The sequence below is a fragment of the Psittacula echo genome, assembly GCF_963264785.1.
Source record: "Psittacula echo genome assembly, chromosome: Z".
Taxonomy (NCBI): domain Eukaryota; kingdom Metazoa; phylum Chordata; class Aves; order Psittaciformes; family Psittacidae; genus Psittacula; species Psittacula echo.
The window spans coordinates 81,865,595-81,883,440 of NC_137742.1; the positions used below are offsets into that span (position 1 = coordinate 81,865,595).

A 17,846-nucleotide genomic window follows, 5' to 3' on the forward strand; every position below is an offset into this window, starting at 1 on the left:
TGTCTTTTGCCTGGGGGTGGTGAACTTGGGGAGTGGGAGTGCTGACAGGAGCCTGGGGACCTCACTGGAGAAAGAGAATATTGATCTCCCAAGATAGACAGGGGCCTGCTGCTTTCCGTCCTCATGAGTGAGTGTCTCGTGCTGATTTTGCCAGCGAGGAAGTGATGGTCTATTTTGTGCCTCTGTCTTTATGGACTTGCAGCATCAGACTTGCACTACCAAATGCACTGAGAAAAAGACATGAGGGTACTGCAGTACATTCAGCTTCTTGAGAACATTATTTTCTGATGCAGAACACAAACAAGAATGCCTGAAATACTCAGTATTTCAGTTATCCGTATCTGTATGTGGGGGGAAAGAGAGGGGGCCAGGATTATTCAGGAATGACTGAATAAATGACAAATTTGAGTTACATTTTACTCCAGAGTTATTACACCTCTGTCCAGTCACCCGTGCCTAATTTTGATCAGTTCCATTGTATCTCCCTTTGCTGTCTCCAGCAAAGAGACTTCCAATGGAAGGGTGGTGCTGTGTGGGACTCAGTGCTACAGATATGTCCATGTGCCACCACACCTGCCCTGCTTGCAGCCAGCCAGGAAACATTAGCCCTGCCTCTGTTTGCAGGGGCATGTTCAGATACATAAGTCACAACCCTGCTGACACCCAGCAGGACTATCCTGTGTCCTCTGGCAGCTCCAGCAGTGGGATGAGCTGGGCAAATCCAACTGCAACTACTATCCCAAAATTTAAGCATATACAGTTGAAATTTCCCCTGATATTTTTCCTTTTCTATTTTTTTTTTTTTTAATTCACTCAGTGGGGAGCATTTTAAATAAAAAGCCAATAAAAGCAGCTCCTTTTTTGTGTAAATAGAATATTTGCATGAAAAGGGGTAAAAGCTGTGCTTTGACCACGTGAAGTGCTCTGTAGTGCTGAATTACAGTGAAATATCACCCCAAGGGCTTTACTTTCAACCTGAAAAATAAAATCAGGAGATCATTCTCCTGATCCACATACCTGTAAAAGGTTACAGGGCATAAGGGCTTCCTAATATTAATGCTTGTGACACATTCAGATATCATCAGGATGAGCTACTTCAGAAGAGTCTGATCTTTAGATCAGACTTTTAATACTGTGCAATATATCAGGTATTAGGCCCCATACTGAACAATAAGGGTAAAAGCAAACATTAAACAGCTGTGTATACTGACTCACATCCTTATTTAGAGTTGGGTGAGTATATCCATAATGTGCTTTAACAGCAGGACCTGCTGATATAAATGGTGCTCTGAACCTTATTTTTAAATGAAAAAAGAATCAAAAAACCCAAACAAAAGCAACAAAACAACCAAGGCAGGAAGCCAAAAGTGCATTAATGGAATTGAATTTACAGGTTTTGGAGTGGCAAATCAGAACAAGGGATGGTGCTGCAGCAGAAACTAATTTTGCAGTTCAAACTCTGGACCATGAATACAGCCAGTGTCTTGGGGACCTGCGTGGAAGAGTGGCAAGGTAAGGAATGCATCATGGCCCTGATTTTCGTCTCCACTAGTCGACTTGTGCAGAGCAGATTCAGAGTGGGCATAAATGTACTTCATGCTCATTTTATATCCTCATTTTAGTGCAAGATCTGTGCCTTCATGCTCTCTGTATTAGAAACATTACCAAGCCAGGGAAAACCAACTATATTTTCCTGTCTCATTCTTCATCACATGATTAACATTTTGGGGATTTTTTTCTTCTTCAATCTGGCTAGACTTCAGCTGAAGTGGTTATTACCTCCTACTTAAACTCTCCTGTTGTTTCAATAGAACTTCCTATCTTGGAAAGTAGGCCTTGTTGAGCAAACCTTATTTCTCCTTTTGGTGGGATTTTAAGTTTCTGTTGGTACAAGTAGTTGCACGTATGTATCATAGGTGAACTTCCATGTGGCATTCTGTAATACATAATATTATGATCAAAAGAAAGACAAACTGAAATTCTGCTGTATAATATCAAGAGAACACATGAATTAAGAACTGTCTGAACTAATATATAAGGAAAAGTAACCGTTAAGGAAGAAACCTCCCTGAACTGGCGTATTTCTAATCGTTTCTTTCCTCCAGAGGCCAGTCATATGCTCGTTATATAAAACACTGCAACTGACATTTGTGGATAACACAAAACTGGTCAAGTTAGGACAAGATGATAACAGAGACTAACCAGAAATGTTGGTAATGTGGCCTGACTGAGGAAAAAATCTTTATAAACCCAACAAGAAACTGTTTCACAACACAGTGCCCCCTGAAAAGTCTGGGGGATAGATCAGATAAAGAACTTAATGTGAGCTCTAACAATAGTGTGGCATCAGAAATGCCAGGAATGTGGTCTCAGATGAGAGAAGCAGAGAACCAGTAAACAGGGAGGTTGTTTAAGCTCTATGTATGGCACACATATTGATACCAGAATACTGCACTGAGCCTAGAGTCTCTTACGGAAATTAAGAATTTGATATGGTATAAAAGGGAGACAGGAATGTGGTGGTGGGATGAGGAAAATTTCTGGCTGAGGGAAGTATACCTCTATGTACAGTTTATAGAAAAAACCCCAATAAATCCAGAGATGTCTTCATTTCCATGTATAACTACCAAAAAAGAAAGAAAGAAAAAAACCACAGGATACTGAAAGACTCCAGACTACTGCGGAGAGACCCGAGAGTGCAAAACAAGAAGACGAAGCCAACACATTCAAAGTTGGCAGGAAAGATGGTGCTTTTTAACCTTGCGGCTGATTAGCATTGGAACAAAGTAGCAGGTGATTCTGCAAGATTCTTCTGCTTCTGTTTTCACATTCAGGTCAGCAGACACTCTAGACAATATGCTTTTAAAAGCCATAACATTCCATCTCACTCCTCTTTCCCCAGTCTTTTCCTAGGAGTGAATGTTTCCTTTTGTCAGCTGGGGCTTGCTCTCATCATCTATGCTTGAGCATGTGCCTGCAGTAGAGGAAAGCAAAAGCATTTGGGGAAAACAGGGAAACAGGATAATTCTGGGGAAAAAAATTACCATCCACTTCTACTTGCAAAAATAAAAATGAAATAAATAGAAGAAACAAGAGGTTGAGGACTCCTGGAGGTCCATGGCAACACTTTTATGAGGTCCTTCTTCCCCTTCTTTCCTTGCCCATTTTTGCAGTGTGTTGGTTGGTCTTTCCCACAGGAAGAAGGGAAGAGCCCAAAATACATATTACACGTAAAAACTGTAATGAGGACATCAAAGTAATCACCTTATGATGCTGGAAACTGAGTCCTTAGACCCCATTTAGTTTAAGGTGAGGGAAAGGAAAATGACAGGTTTTCTAGCTTCACCAGAAACTACTGATATTAAAGAGTGATGTTTTAGCAGCAGCTCTAGCTATATTGTAATGCAGTTTTATGCAAATGGTTCCCATTAAGCTGAAGTGTAGTATAGTTTTATGGAAGTCATGAATCATCAGCACTCTCTTGTTTATCTTGCTGCTGAAGTTGCCCTCTGGAAATGCCAAGCCTCCATGGCATACCTGCTCCTAGCATCACAGCAGAGTGAGCCAGAGCTGACAGGGGACTGACATTACAGTGATGATTAATATTTTGATTTTTCACGTTTCTTTGCACTTGAGGTTCAGGATTTAAAATTGCTATGTATATCAAGTAGAGCTCAGAGTGGCCAGAGACAAATGCACACGTTCATATAACTTACATTTATTGCATTAATAGAAAACTTCCAAATGCAAACTTGCAATGACAGCTTTCTTCTTGATTTGTAGGCTAACCTTAATCCAAGGCTATCTGGGATGAAATGAAGCCACTGCTCTTTCTCAAAGCAAATGATTCATCCTCCTGTATTCTGCCATGTGTAAAGGATTAAAGTGGATTAGCTCTTGAAATTCAAATTGCGTCTATTCTCTTATTCTATGTTTCCCTGAAAAATAGATTTAGATCTCTTGCCAGCCACTGATGTGGTTGTCCATTAATGCTGGGACTTTCATTTCTACACCATGTAAAACATGTAAGTGCCAAGTAGCAGTGATCTTTGAAAAAAACCCATGCTTCAGCATCTCAGCTATAGTGGTATTCCCATTGGATTTACTATATATTTTATTTGTATTCTAGCTCTCAATAAGACTTCATTTGGGCATGAGAATATGTATTATAAGAATTAGGTAATCAATTGTAAAAAAAGCCACTCTTCTGATAAATATTAATTCACTCTCTTCAGCTTCACCAACAAAAGAACAAATGAATGCACAAATGAATGGACACTGCACTGTACGCAGTTGCTTACGTTGTACTTCCGTACTTATTCTTTTCATTAGAATTTTTGTTGTTCAGAGAAAAAGTCCAACATCGATTTAGACAATAAAAAGCCCCGAGGTGTACCTATGAAGTTACTAGATCCTTCATAAATGCTAATTGACAAGTGCAGCAGTCCGGTATGTACTGTTCCTTCCATGACTTTGGAGGATAAAGCTCTTTGAACATATACCGTTATTCACATATTTAGTTAAATGGTTTGATATAACCATCAGAGGCTTGTATTTCTTTATACTTTTTAATTTAAAAGCAAATCTAGGAGCATGTTTTCTGTATCGTTCCCAGTTCATCTGCACTGCTTCTTGCACGCTCTCCAGGCTCTGTTTTGTATGACTAGAAAACCATGATCTCACTGCAAGCTGTGAATGTCTCCTAAGTGAAATATTAAATTAGAGTAAGATTTAAGCAACTCCTAAGTATCCCTATTCTCTTCCACACTCAATCTGCCAAACAGCAATAATGCATTTAACTACTTTGCCATAACAATGATACAAATTATACGTAGGGAAAATGAGATCTGAGCAGGCCCAAAGACTTAAGGCACATCAATGGTTCTGAGAGTCTTTGTGAAGCTTGCTACATCTGCAAGATCCCCAGGCAGGGCTCTGATCCCTCAGGTCATCCCATGCTGCAAATCTAATTCTTGAATTCTTTGGGTCCTGTCTTCAAATCCTTTATTTTTAAGTATTCTTGGTATAGAATATTCAGGTTTCTTTCTCTTCTAACTGAGGTTATGTATTTTTACTGCTACAGATCCATTAATCTTCTTCTTTCTCACTGTGCACTTCTTGCAAAGCCTTTTCAGTGCTGTCCTGGGGTGGGATTTTCCTAAGGGAGTGATGAGCCCCAGTCCCCTGGCCACTCACTAACCTTGAATTCAGCCTCAGTAGCCTCGTTTCTTTTGCACCTGTGTTCCACAACACTCCTACCCCAGAGGCACCTTTCATTCCCCAGGACTGTGATCCCCTGCCGCCTCTCCTCACCAGCTCTGGTGTTAATTCCTATGTCTGTAGTCAGAGAAGCTGTGACGACAGCCTGCTCCCCCTCCACATCCATGTTCACCTTGACAGCTATATTGTACTTGCTTTTCCAAATCTATGGTTTCTTTTGATCACAGTTCTGGCCTTTCTACAAAGCCTTTATTATTTGCAGTAACTTGTTTTTATTTCTTTGATCTACATGCTCTGTAGGTGTATCACAATATCTAAGCATCGTCAGGAGATGACTAAAAGCTCTCTATTTAAACTGTCAAAATTTCTCTTTACATCCTTTATCTGTCAACAGCACCAGCTTTATTCCGTTGTGGTGCTTTGGATGATAATTCCTCTGGCATTTTAAAAATTAGCTGTTTTCTTCACTCAGCTTCTATTCAGTTATTTATATTAAGTCGTGCACTACTTTGTGGCCTAAAGGTATTTTTTTTCCACGCTCTTGTACTGCTGACACTGGAACAGTCAGTTACTTCTGTGATAACAGCATGAAAGAGGGTAGCAGGAGGGGAATTCTGTTCTGCCCACAGCAAGGGGATTGGAAATAGATTATCTTAAGATCCTTTCCAACCCTAACAGTTCTGTGATTCTGTGTTAATTATATTAATAATGTCATATGTATATTTACAAACACTGAAGAAAATCTTATTGCTTATATTTTAAAAGTACACATTTTTTAATATATGTGTGTATATATATGTATATACTATGCGTACACAATGTGTGTGTGTGTGTGTGTATACACATGAAAGACAGGCTGAAAGAGTCATTCACTCTACCAGGAAGGTTAGCTGGTTGAACATTACTCAATCCCTAGGCTATTCAGTTAATGCTGCCACTCTCAGACAGTTCATCCGTCCATTTTAAATGTGATTAGGTAATTTGGTGAGTGCAACTGTTTATACAGCCAGTAAGAGTAGTTCAGATAGCAAATGGCTGCTGCAGAGGGACATTGCCTGTGGCTGGCTCTTGCTTCCTTGCCATCACTTCCAGCAGTGTTTTAATGCACAGTAATGTCTGGAAGCAGATTGGGGATCAGAACTGTTGCAAGGGGGAGTCTATTTAGCTACTTGCCAGAGTGTCCTAGGGGGCTGAATTTGGTCCAGCAGCAGTGCACAGGAACTAGCGTCTGCTGCCAGCCACCTTCTAGCATCCCCTGGCAAAGGCTCTTGTCTCTGGTTTGACTGCAGATGCGAGGCAAGCATCGCAAAGCTGTCAGGAGACATCAGTTTTATCAGGCATGAGGCCCAGAAGACTGATAAAGAGATCTATGGCCTTCATTCTACCGTCAAAAATTGTGTTGCTGATATTGAAAAGAAGGTGAGTAGAGAAGCCTACAGTTAAACACCTGGTAAGTGGTGACTATGCACATATAGATAGAGTTTCTTTCTGTAATTACTGACCAATATTAAAGACTGATATGGGATTTAAACAACATTTCAGGATTTTTAATTAAAAAAAAAAAAAAATTCCATGATACTGTGGAATCATAGAATGATTGAATATTTTGGGTTGGGAGGGACCTTAAAGACCATCCAGTTCCAACCCGCTGCCACGGGCAAGGACACCTTCCACGAGATCAGGTTGCTCCAAGCCCTGTCCAACCTGGCCTTGAACACTGCCAGGGATGGTGCAGCCACAGCTTCTCTGGGCAACCCGTGCCAGGGCCTCACCACCCTCACAGGGAAGAACTTCTGCCTAAGAGCTCATCTCAATCTCCCCTCTGTCAGGTTAAAGCCATTCCCCCTTGTCCTGTCCCTGCAGGCCCTTGTCTAAAGCCCCTCTCCAGGTTTCTTGTAGCCCCTTTAGGCACTGGAAGCTGCTCTAAGGTCTCCCCTTAAGGAGCCTTCTCTTCTCCAGGCTGAACCAGCCCAGCTCTCTCAGCCTGTCTCCAGAGCAGAGCTGCTCCAGCCCTTGCAGCATCTCCGTGGTCTCCTCTGGACTTGCTCCAACAGCTCCATGTCCCTCGTGTGTTGTTTCCCCAGAGCTGGATGCAGGACTACAGGGGGGGTTTCCCCAGAGTACTCAATCGTATGCCAGGATTGAGCAGATATGGAACATTCAATTTCTCATGTGCTTTGGTATTGAATATAATCTCATTACTGTATTTTGTCTGCATCTTCTGCTGCACAAGGCACAGTGCCAGTCACCGTGTACCTTGCCTACCCAAGGTCCTCCTCTCCAAGGAAAAATTACTCATGACAGAATTTAAACAAAGATATCTTGCCTGGAATTCTGTCATAAGACACTGTTTGGACATCTGTCTCGTTGAATACCTTTGAAAAAATATTCTTCTTCACCTGGAACCATGGAAAGGAGCTGGTGTGTGTGTCAGGATCGCATTAAGCAGTACACAAAATCATGTGGGAGAGAATCAGATACCTGGGACATCCCACAGCCTAGAGAGCACAGGGATGCACAAAGCTGGGGATGCATGCCCCAGCCTGGACAATGGAGATGTCCTCCCCTGAAATAGGGAGATGCTTTGAACACGGCCCACCAGGTACCATCTTATTATCGAAGCATGTGTTATTGTGGGTGAGCCTCTCTTTTCTTCACTCTTCTTGGGGTCTTGTTAGGTGTTGGACAGACACATATTTGCAACACACACACAATTCCAAGGATTTACCCTGTGTTTTTTCCACCACTGGGGAGGTTTGAGTGGTGCCTCTCTCCGAATTAAAACAGCATTACTTACCTGTGCATGTAATTGCAAAGCCTGCATCCACAGACTTTGACTTCAGCAGGTCATACAGCCTTGGTGACTCTGAACTCAAGTCTTCAGTTTGTACTGAATGAAATGGTGGGAAAAGTTTGGGGCTTATGTAGCTGTGTCTTGATGTTATCTGTTTTTTTCATGCTTGCAGTCATAATGCATGTTTAAATGTCAGTGCTCATAGTCTGGCTCATAAAGGCTTTCTGTTGAATTCTCATTAGGTAATGCAGCTATTAGGGAAGATAGAGACTTCCAACTCTGATCAAAGCTCAAATTTAAAGACAGTCCAGGGAGATCAACATCACAAATTGCAACTTCTGGATTTCAAGTAGGTGACAGAGGGTTTTTCACTATGATAATTCACCCTGAATATGCATGATGAACAGGTTGCCATGAAGCAGTAAAACGAACACTTTAATTAATACCCACTCAAAACCTAGAAACACTAAAAGAATATTAATGATCTATGCCATAAAATAGCGAAAATACATAATGAAAGTATATCGTCTCGCAAGCTGATTTTTGAAATGAGGCACTAAATGACATCCTGTAAGAAGAAAGGTATGAAAATAACTTTCTACACATAAAAGAAAGGTAGCAAATACAAAGACACTGTTTACCATTATAATTGGGTCTAATTTGTGACTTGCCTAATGTGCAGAATGTTTTCTTTATGCACTTACACTCTGAGACAACTGCCCAGGGCAGGGGTGCTGCTAATGAAGAAAGGTGGGCACAAGGCTAAAGCAGTTATATAGGCTCATGTGCCCCTAGATTTGTGATTTATTTCTTATTTACCTAGCATATTTTTCCTATTCCAGAGTATTTTTAGGGTGACATTGTAATCTTGATGAGTTTTAGAGAGGATGAAACTCCAGGGAAGTATGCAATGAACAGAAGTATCTGGTATCCGTGTTCAGAACAATGCAAAACAGCCCAGCACTGAAGAGCAGAGACAGCATAAACAATTTCAAATCTAATTATAATTATCCTGCATTAATGATATTTCAAACGCAATAGTTCCACTCCTTAAAATGGTGAAGTATTTGAATAAAAATGTATTTTAATTAAGATTTTATCTGAATTATATTAAATAGGAGTTGTGGTTTAAACCTTGTCGTCAAGTCAGCCACGCAGTCCGCTCCCCTCCCCTGCACTTTCTTCTTTCTTTAACCACCCAACTGTGGCATGTTCTCAGCCTGGCAGAGCCAAGGCAGCCAGGCATGGTCCTCCTCCACCTCCTGCCTCTCTGACATCATCTCTGGGGATGATTTCACTCCCCAAAGAGGATGCACAAAGCAGAACAGGTAAATCTGAGTCTTGAGGACTTTGAACAACTTGCAGCATTGGCAATTACAAAATGTCCGTGAACAAACATGATGCTGAAATAAGAGCATGAAAAACCCCATCTACATCTTCCAGGACAGACCCTTTTGCTGGCTGCAAACACTCACTGGAGATTGGGTAACAGGCACATTCCAACTTGGGCAAAGTCCTCCTGCACGTTGAGATTCTGAGTGGGAAAATTCAAAAGACCAAGTGAAATATTGACAGGAATTCCTGGTCCCAGCGAAAGGGATGTGAAAGGCATATGCTGCAACCCAGTCATCAACAAGACGGTGGTGACCATGATTCAGGTTACAGCAGCTGTTATAACCACTCCTGCATCTTTGTTTTCCCCATTCAGGTTCATCCTGTCACTGATCTGTCAACCTTAAGAGATGATGTGGGGAAGATGCCCACATTGTTTCCTGTTCTAGGGAAAAAAACCCACCCCAGGAATGCCTGGTCTCAGCTACCAGTTGAAATTCATCACCTGCTGCTTAAATGGCCATCAGCAAACATGATGACACAAACCTCATGTGCTGCTTTACTCAAAGTAGGTAGCACCAAGATGAAGCATAGGTGAAAGCAATTCCATGGCCATAGACAGAGATGAAATTGGGATTTGCCAATTTGCAATTTGCAAATGTTTGTTCACCACAGATCTGGAGAAACAGATCCAGTCTGGGACAAGGCTAACAGTTACAAAATCAATTGTTGCCAGAAAATGAAGACCTCTTTCTCAAAGCATAAGAGAGGGTTTGTGGCTCCCTGTCACTGAAAACAACCTTAAAATAACCAAGTACAGACAAGCCACAGCCTTCCTAGAGAAGGACCTCCAACCACCCAGGTGGAAAGCTACAGTGAACTTGCTTCCTTGGGTACAGCACAAAAACTTCCTTGTGCAGAGATACCCCAAGAAACGAGATGGGTTCAAGTACCTCTGAGTTTCTCCTCCTAAAATAATCAGAGATCTCATTGAACTTCCCAGATTTTAAAAAAGAAACTCATGTGAGGTGTTCCCAGCTCTTGCAGAAACACTCCCAGAAAGGGAAGAAGTGCAGCAAAAATACTATATATATTCAAAACACAAGTATATTCATATATATATGTTCAATGTATATATTCAGCTTATTTCTTGGGAAAAATGTAATGATGCAGCTTTATGGAGGCTGTTCTTCCTTGAGAAGCCTCACAAGGAGCTGACAAAGCTTTGCACACATTACCCTGGCTGTATTATCATTCTTCTTGGGCACAAATTAAACTATTTAAAAGAAAAACCTCCAAATCCTGACAGCTTACATTCTTTCCATTCTCCTTCCTCCAGGAGCGGGGGAGGGGAGGAAGAAAGGAAAGAATGTAACCCCCATGGGTTGAGATAAGAACAGCCCAGTAACTAAGGTATAACACAAACCACTACTACTACCACCAATAATAATGATAAGGGAAATAACAAGGGAAGAGAATACAATACCACCCGTCGAAAACCAGCCTGACCGAGCAGTGAGCCAGCCCTTCTGCGTAACTCCCAGTTAACTCCTGGGCATGACGTGCTGTGGTATGGAATACCTCTTCGGCTAGTTTGGGTCAGGTGTCCTGTCTCTGCTTCCTCCCAGCTTCCCCTCCTCCCTGGCAGAGCATGAGACTCACAAAGTCCTTGCTCAGACTAAACATTTGAGCAGTAGCTAAAAACATCGGTGTTATCAGCGCTGTTCCCAGATCGAAAGTCAAAAACACAGTGCTGCATCAGCTACTAAGAAGGAGAAAAAATGACTGCTACTGCTGAACCCAGGACAGTATGCTAGAAACTTAAGCACAACAAAGTTCTCATCAAGCAAAAAGAAAAAGGGATTGGGGTGAACAGGAAAATAACTGGTAAAGTGGGCAATGAATCAAAATTAGGAAAAGGGATGGACAAACAGGGATACAGAGAGCAGTGAATGATGGAGATCAAGATGCTGTGAAAGGGACAAGTTATGAAAACAAAATAAGAAAAAGGAAAAACGGAACAATGTCAGAAAAGAAAGAAATTGTACGACTGAAGTAAATGCTGAGTTCCTCAAAAGCTAATGAGACCTTACTGAAATTGTCATCAGAAACAGGAAGCTTAAAAAGAGGAGGCTTTCCAGACAATAAGATGTGGTGGCATTGTGTATTTAACATAAAATCCAAAATACTTATTTACTAAATGTTGAGATTTTATTCCAGTTAATATAAAATTTGATTAAAATAGCATGCCCTTTGGGAAGTGCCTGTCTCCTTTTATATTGCTCCTCTGAAAGTCTACCAGATTTATATATTCTTTTTGTAGAGCTTAAATAAAATCTAACTTCCAGAACAGACTGCAACTTCTGCGTAAAACTTGACATGTTTAGATCAGCTTTAAAGCCAAGAGTTACCTCTTCTGCTGACATGCAGCTGTCTGGGATCTGGTCACCTTTGACTGCAGTTCGGCAGTTTTATTATAAATGTTCAGTAACTGGTATTGTTGCTGAAAAACAGATTAATTGTAAACTTATTTCAGGATCTCATGGGAATCGTGCCTTGCTCAGAAACTTGGCCCTTCAGCAGGAAGTGGATGCTTATCTGTTGGGGTCAGTTAGGCTGGAATAGTTGCATTCAGCTGCACGAAGTTAATTCAATTGCCTACAGACCCTGGTTTAGTTAGAAGGTTTTTTTATCCTATGAGCTTCATTTTCAGACCACAAGTGATTTTGCTGCTCTCCACAATGCCCAGCAACACAGTCGACATTCAATAGAATAACGTAGCTTCATCCACTTTAGAGTTAATTCAAATGGGAATTAATATTTTTCAGCCCTCAGATATCTTCCTAAAGTAGAACACGTCACAGAAATCACATTTTGGCACATAGGTACAGCCTTCATAGTAAGGATCAAGAAAATAATTGAGCTTAGGTCTTGCCAGGAAGTTACTGATGAGTTATGGAGTAATTTAAACAATTGAGTCAAGACTCCTCCATAATGCTGAGTAAGCCTTAATATTTTTACTAACTAAATAATCATCATTTTAGGTTGGCAAGTGTTCTAAGTGACTTCAGGGATCAGATACAGACTCATCGGAAGTGGACAGAAGTGCAGTTGACACGGTCTGAAGAAGATCAAGCCCAGCAGAGGCATCAGCTGCATGACCTGGTGAAGGAAAGACTGGTAAGAGTTTCCAAGAGGGTGGCATAGGGTGGTTTGCAGCCCTGCCAGGAGTGGGAGTGAGGAACACCACTCCCATCACCTTGATCCCAGCAGGTACCAAATCAAGCATGCAAAATACGAGATCTAACACAAAACTAGGTTCCTCAGGACACAGCCAGCAAAATGGTGAGTTATGAAAATCATGTAATCATGGATTAATTTGGTTTGGAAGGGATATCTGGAAGTCATAAGGTTCAACTCCTCAGTCAAACAGAGCCAACATCAAAATCAGGGCTTGAGCCTCACCCAGGAGATTTTTGTTTCCAAGGATGGAGATCCCACAGTGCTATGGGCATCCCAGGCATAAAGTCTTCCCTGACTGTGGCTGCCCCATCCTTGGCAGTGCTCAAGGCCAGAATGAACAGGGTTTGGAGCAACCTGGTCTAGTGGAAGGTGTCCCTGATAATCTTTAAGGTCCCTTCCAACCCAAACCATTCTGTGATTCTATGATCATGGCACCACTTTACATCTGTGCAACCCTGCTGTACCCAACAACGGCTTTTTCTAGCCCCAAGGTGAGCATTGGTGCCACCACTGAATGCGTCCCAGCTCCATTCATTGACAAGCTCATATCATCTGTGCAAGTTCTGCCTGCTTTTAAATACAGACAAACTCTCACCATCTTCTGGTCAGTACTTTAAAATGCAGCTCACTTTGGTTCCACAGCAGCAGTTAGCACTTGGCACAGGACCAATGCCTTTTAATTAATTCCTTCAGTTTTTAAAGCTTTTACTTCTTTGCTGTGTGCAGCTTCAGAGTTCAAAAGTGACCTAAGCATAATCACCATGTCCTAGCACCAGGATGAAGGCTGCTGACCAAAGACCATATTCAGAAGTCGCTTGGAACTACAACGCTCCTGAACTTTAATCTCCATTTATTCTACCTGATGGTGATCTCTTGTACTCAAAGCAACCAGGATTTAGTGCAGCCATGAAGATAATAAAAATATTTCTGTCTTGCCAGCCTCTATCTCAAAATTTCAAAGTTTGAATGGGAATTCCTCCACTAGTAGTTTTTGTGATTAGTTTTCAAAAACACTCCAGTATATGTGGTTATTCTTTCCTAAGGGAGACTACCGTGCCAAAAAAATACAGTGTTAACAGGAGTTAAAAACTTCAATCCCACTCTTAAATAGGTTGACAAAGGAATGCATTTGTTTTTCTATGTACACATACACGTACGCAGGAGCATGCATGGTGGGCCTCTGGGTGTCCTCTCAGTGGAGGCACAGCTCAGTCCCCTGGGAGTCAAAAGAAACCTCAGCACATATGCTGGACAACATACAATCCTCATGTAGCTGGTGGACCTGATGGGGTATGTGATGGTGATGGAGTTGTTCTGGGAGTGCACAGCAGCATCTTGGTCATTCCTGGAGCTGACTCACTCCATCAGCCACCAGCACAGCAATGTCTATAAACTCAGAGTGTGTTCCACTGCCACACTGAATTGTGTTTAGGTTCAGACAGCTGTGCCAGGTTTGCAGACACCCTCCTTGGGAGGCAGAGCCACTGCATTTTACAGAGCTCAGCCTCCTTATTCATGCCAGCAGCTGAGCTGGGTTTACACCACTGTGTTGCACTCCTTAGCTCAAAAAGCTTGAGCTAGAGATGGGCGCATGAAAGCAATCTAAAACATGTTGCAAAATGTGACAACAAATCACTCGATTTAAATGAATAAAAGAATAAAGTAATAATTAGAAAGCACCTTTGTCCTGGCCCAGCCCAAATTTCTCGGTTTATTTGGTTTGCTGGGAAGAGAGACATCCTACAGAATACCAGGCCTCTCCCACATTTACTCAGTGCTGTCATGCATGGGTTTAGGAAGCAAGACTGACTAAATGCATTGTTGGCGGGAGGCAGGTTAATGTGGGTGCAGGTAAAGTGTCTTACTATAAACCTGTGTTATGTATTTAAAGGAAAGAGCAGAAAAAAGAGTAGAAGAAAAGCTCCTATTTCTGTCACTAAAGTTAGAACAAATGGATAAACCACAGAAGTATGAAAAGCAGTTGAACCAGATGATAAGTGATGAAAAAAACCTTCATGAAAGACTCACCAGATTTGAAAGACAGATCTGGAAGGAGATTGAGGAAATCCAAAATGAATACAGATCAGGTGAGGATGGGTTTCACGCAACTTATTTTTAAAATAAATTCCCACAGTAACTTGCTGCACCAGTTTATAGTAAAGACATTAAAATTAGTATTTGTCTCTCCCAAACCCCAAACATAGAGGTGTGTGGGTTAGCCCACTTGTCTTTGCAAACAGCCAGCATGACATCTGCATACAGGTTGCTTTTCTTCCTAAGAGTCTCAAGGTAAGACCATTTAAAAGGCTGTTTCACAACCTGTTTTCCAGATTTTTTACAGCAACTATTTCCTCCGTTAGCAAGGTCCCTAACCTCTGTTGGAAGACGCAAGTCATTCCCTTTTGCACAGATCGTGCTGCTGATATCCTGTGTGATGGCTTTGGATCGTGTCCATCCTGTACCCCCCACTCTCAACCAACAGTAGCTGGAAAAAAGAGAATTCTGGATGAGTTACAGCTGCCTGAGAGAAACCATACCTTGTGCAAGCAGATAGGGAAGTAGTCAAATAGCATTGCTGAAAACACAGCAGCTGCCTCTCATGGGAACAGTCACAGGAATCTATCTCACAAATCATGAACTACTTTATCAGTCAGATGATCAATGTTCAACAGCAATGAGAAAGGTTTTCACCTGGCACTAAGCACATGGTCTTCTCAAGGAGGACTTTTGCTCATTATAATCCATCCTCTGTCACTCAAACCTAACCTACTGTAATACCCCCCTTTTGCAGCTGATCATCAAAACATCAGCTTATCCAGAAAAAAAAAAAATCGCTCAGCCTTCTCTCCAGGGAACAGATGGCTGAAATTCATTACACAAGAGTTTCTCCTCTTACATGTTCCTATTTGAAACTCAAGCATCTGGTTCTCATCTCCCAAGATGGCTGTGATCAAGGACTCTTTACTTTAGCTCCAACTCCTCCATCATCTTCAACCCGCCTACAAGCCCTGCTCGAAAGCTGTAGCAAACCAAGCTCTAAATTAGCTAAGGTCTTTGTGCAGCTTGACAGAAAGAGGAGGCTTGGCTGGCTACAAGACCATGTGAGTGAGCACCAGACAATGCCTCAAAGAAAGCTGTGGCTAAGAAAATTATGAATAAAGGATTCTGGTGCTGAAAGTAAAGAGTGCTTAACTTTGAATTGCTACCTGCAGAAATTAAGGATAGGAGAGATCTGTTTATATCATACTTTGGCCATGATTGTGTTTTAAACTCAGGTACAAGGACTGCTGTTTCCTATGGCAGTTTTCTGTAGCAGGGGCTGACCCCTAGAAAGGGGGAAAAGAGGCCACTGAAGGGTTGTGGAGCAGCATGAAGGGCACAGAGGCAGTGTCTAGGCTCTCTCAAAAGCTGTTAGTGCACAGATTGGCTTCTTGGAGATCAGAGACAGGTTTGAAATTCATAAAATTCTAAGTACTATGAAGCAATTTGGTTGAATGCTACTGAGACAAAATTAATCCATATTAAAGAACCATATAGAAAAACATGTAATCAGCTACCATGTTACAATAAGCACCATAAGTTAAAAAAAAAAAAAAAAAAGAGGAAGAGAATTAATTTTAATCCACTGTTAGGCTGCTTGCTGGCTAATAAGTTGACACTTATGTGACACACTAAATAAATGTAAGTAACTACTATGCTGCAATTTGAAAGTTACTTCAGTCTGGAATCAGCTAGGTAACAGCAGCTTACATTCTGCTTTTACACGCTTTATTGACAATATTTGATGGAGCACTGGTCCAAAAAAAGGTGCATCAGGTGCTGTGTAGCTCTGTTTTGCAAAAGAAGTGTGTGTGCACACCACCTCCTCTCTCTTTCTATATACCAATTAAAAAAAAACACTTAGACCAAACAAAAAACAAATGCTTAATGGAAAAACAAACAAACAAAAAAAACCCACTTCAAAAGCTGACAATACCATTGGTTTTAAAGACAGTGTTTTCTTTCCTCCACACCACAAACCTGATGTCAAATGCTGTTTACTGCTATTTATAATCCTGCTTGGCATTATCCAATGTATTGGAAGATACCACTCCACGAGCAAGGAACTTGCAACCCAAGCTGCTAATGCGTGTCCATGGTATTCAATAAAATGATAAAATAGAGTGGATTTAATGTGCTCTGTGTTAAACAAGGGTAGGAAACCTTTGCAAAGGAAAGAATCTTCAAATATGGTGAAAGCAACCACTATTAAATTAATTGTTCCTATTCTTCTACCAGGATTTCAATCTATTCATGAGTCTCTGGAGCTGCTCAGACAAATACACAATGCAAAGCTGAACCTAGAAAAAAAGAAAATTCATAAAGACATGAAAAAGGTACAACAGAAGTGACCTGGAAGACTGAACACCATGAGCAAGTCTATAATAACAGCTCTGATATATATACTTACATATGTAGCTCCTCAACAGTCATTTTCATGCCAATTGTACACGGGAATACTTTGCTGTAGAAGAGAGGTTAAATTTTAAGGATTAACTTAAAATTTTACAAACAATTCATACAAAAAATATTCATATTATTTTAAGGACTTTAAGGAAACGAGTACTCAGCGTAGTCACCCCAGTCCTGACTTAAGCTGCACCAGTTTTAGATTGCTGTAAATATTTAAATCAGGCCTAGTAAATTTGTCGAGCTCCACACAGCATTATCAAAACTGGTATCAGACTATTTACTGATGCATGATTTGGACCTACTATAGTAGTTTACTGAATCATTAGAAGTAGCCAATAAATCGTGTATAGGTGACAAAACGCACGTTAATTACTAACATATGTATTATTAAAAAGGTTTATTTCTTATCTTCTCTGTTGAATAAAAGCTAGTGATGGTTTGTAGTAGAATACTCAGAAATGTAACTGACACCGTGGGTTTTGTTTAGCTTCAAATAACAAGAAAAACCACCTGGAAATAAGGAGGAAAGCTCTGGGAGTAGTGAAAAAGAAACATACCACTGTCATTTCCCAACAGAAGCTAACAGGAGCTCTTTAGCAGGGAGGCCAAAAAGGTGGTCACAGTGCAATTGCTCTAGAAACCTGAATTTCTACTGTACATTTGTTTCCAGAAGCCCAATACTATCCACTGCCCAAAGAAAATCCAAGAGAACTCAGATAATCTTCCTCCAATAATCGGTATCTCAAGTCTCCTGTGCTTCTTGCTCTACAGCAAAGCAGGTTTCTCCAGCCATGGACTGAAGGCG

At 41.2% G+C, this 17,846-nt stretch overlaps 1 protein-coding gene across 1 annotated transcript in view; it reads left to right on the forward strand.

Annotated features, from left to right (window-relative positions):
* The window catches only part of FAM81B (family with sequence similarity 81 member B), a gene marked incomplete at its 5' end in the record, with an annotated part of 59,021 nt that extends 41,599 nt beyond the window's left edge, over positions 1-17,422 (forward strand). Inside the window, 6 exons of the mRNA XM_080638349.1 lie at positions 1,394-1,512; positions 6,510-6,639; positions 8,257-8,363; positions 12,391-12,544; positions 14,460-14,676; positions 16,868-17,422. Of these exons, the coding sequence (XP_080494475.1) occupies positions 1,394-1,512; positions 6,510-6,639; positions 8,257-8,363; positions 12,391-12,544; positions 14,460-14,676; positions 16,868-16,980 (840 nt within the window). The 3' untranslated portion in view covers positions 16,981-17,422. The remainder of the gene's footprint in view (positions 1-1,393; positions 1,513-6,509; positions 6,640-8,256; positions 8,364-12,390; positions 12,545-14,459; positions 14,677-16,867) is intronic.
* Positions 17,423-17,846: the final 424 nt, after the last annotated feature.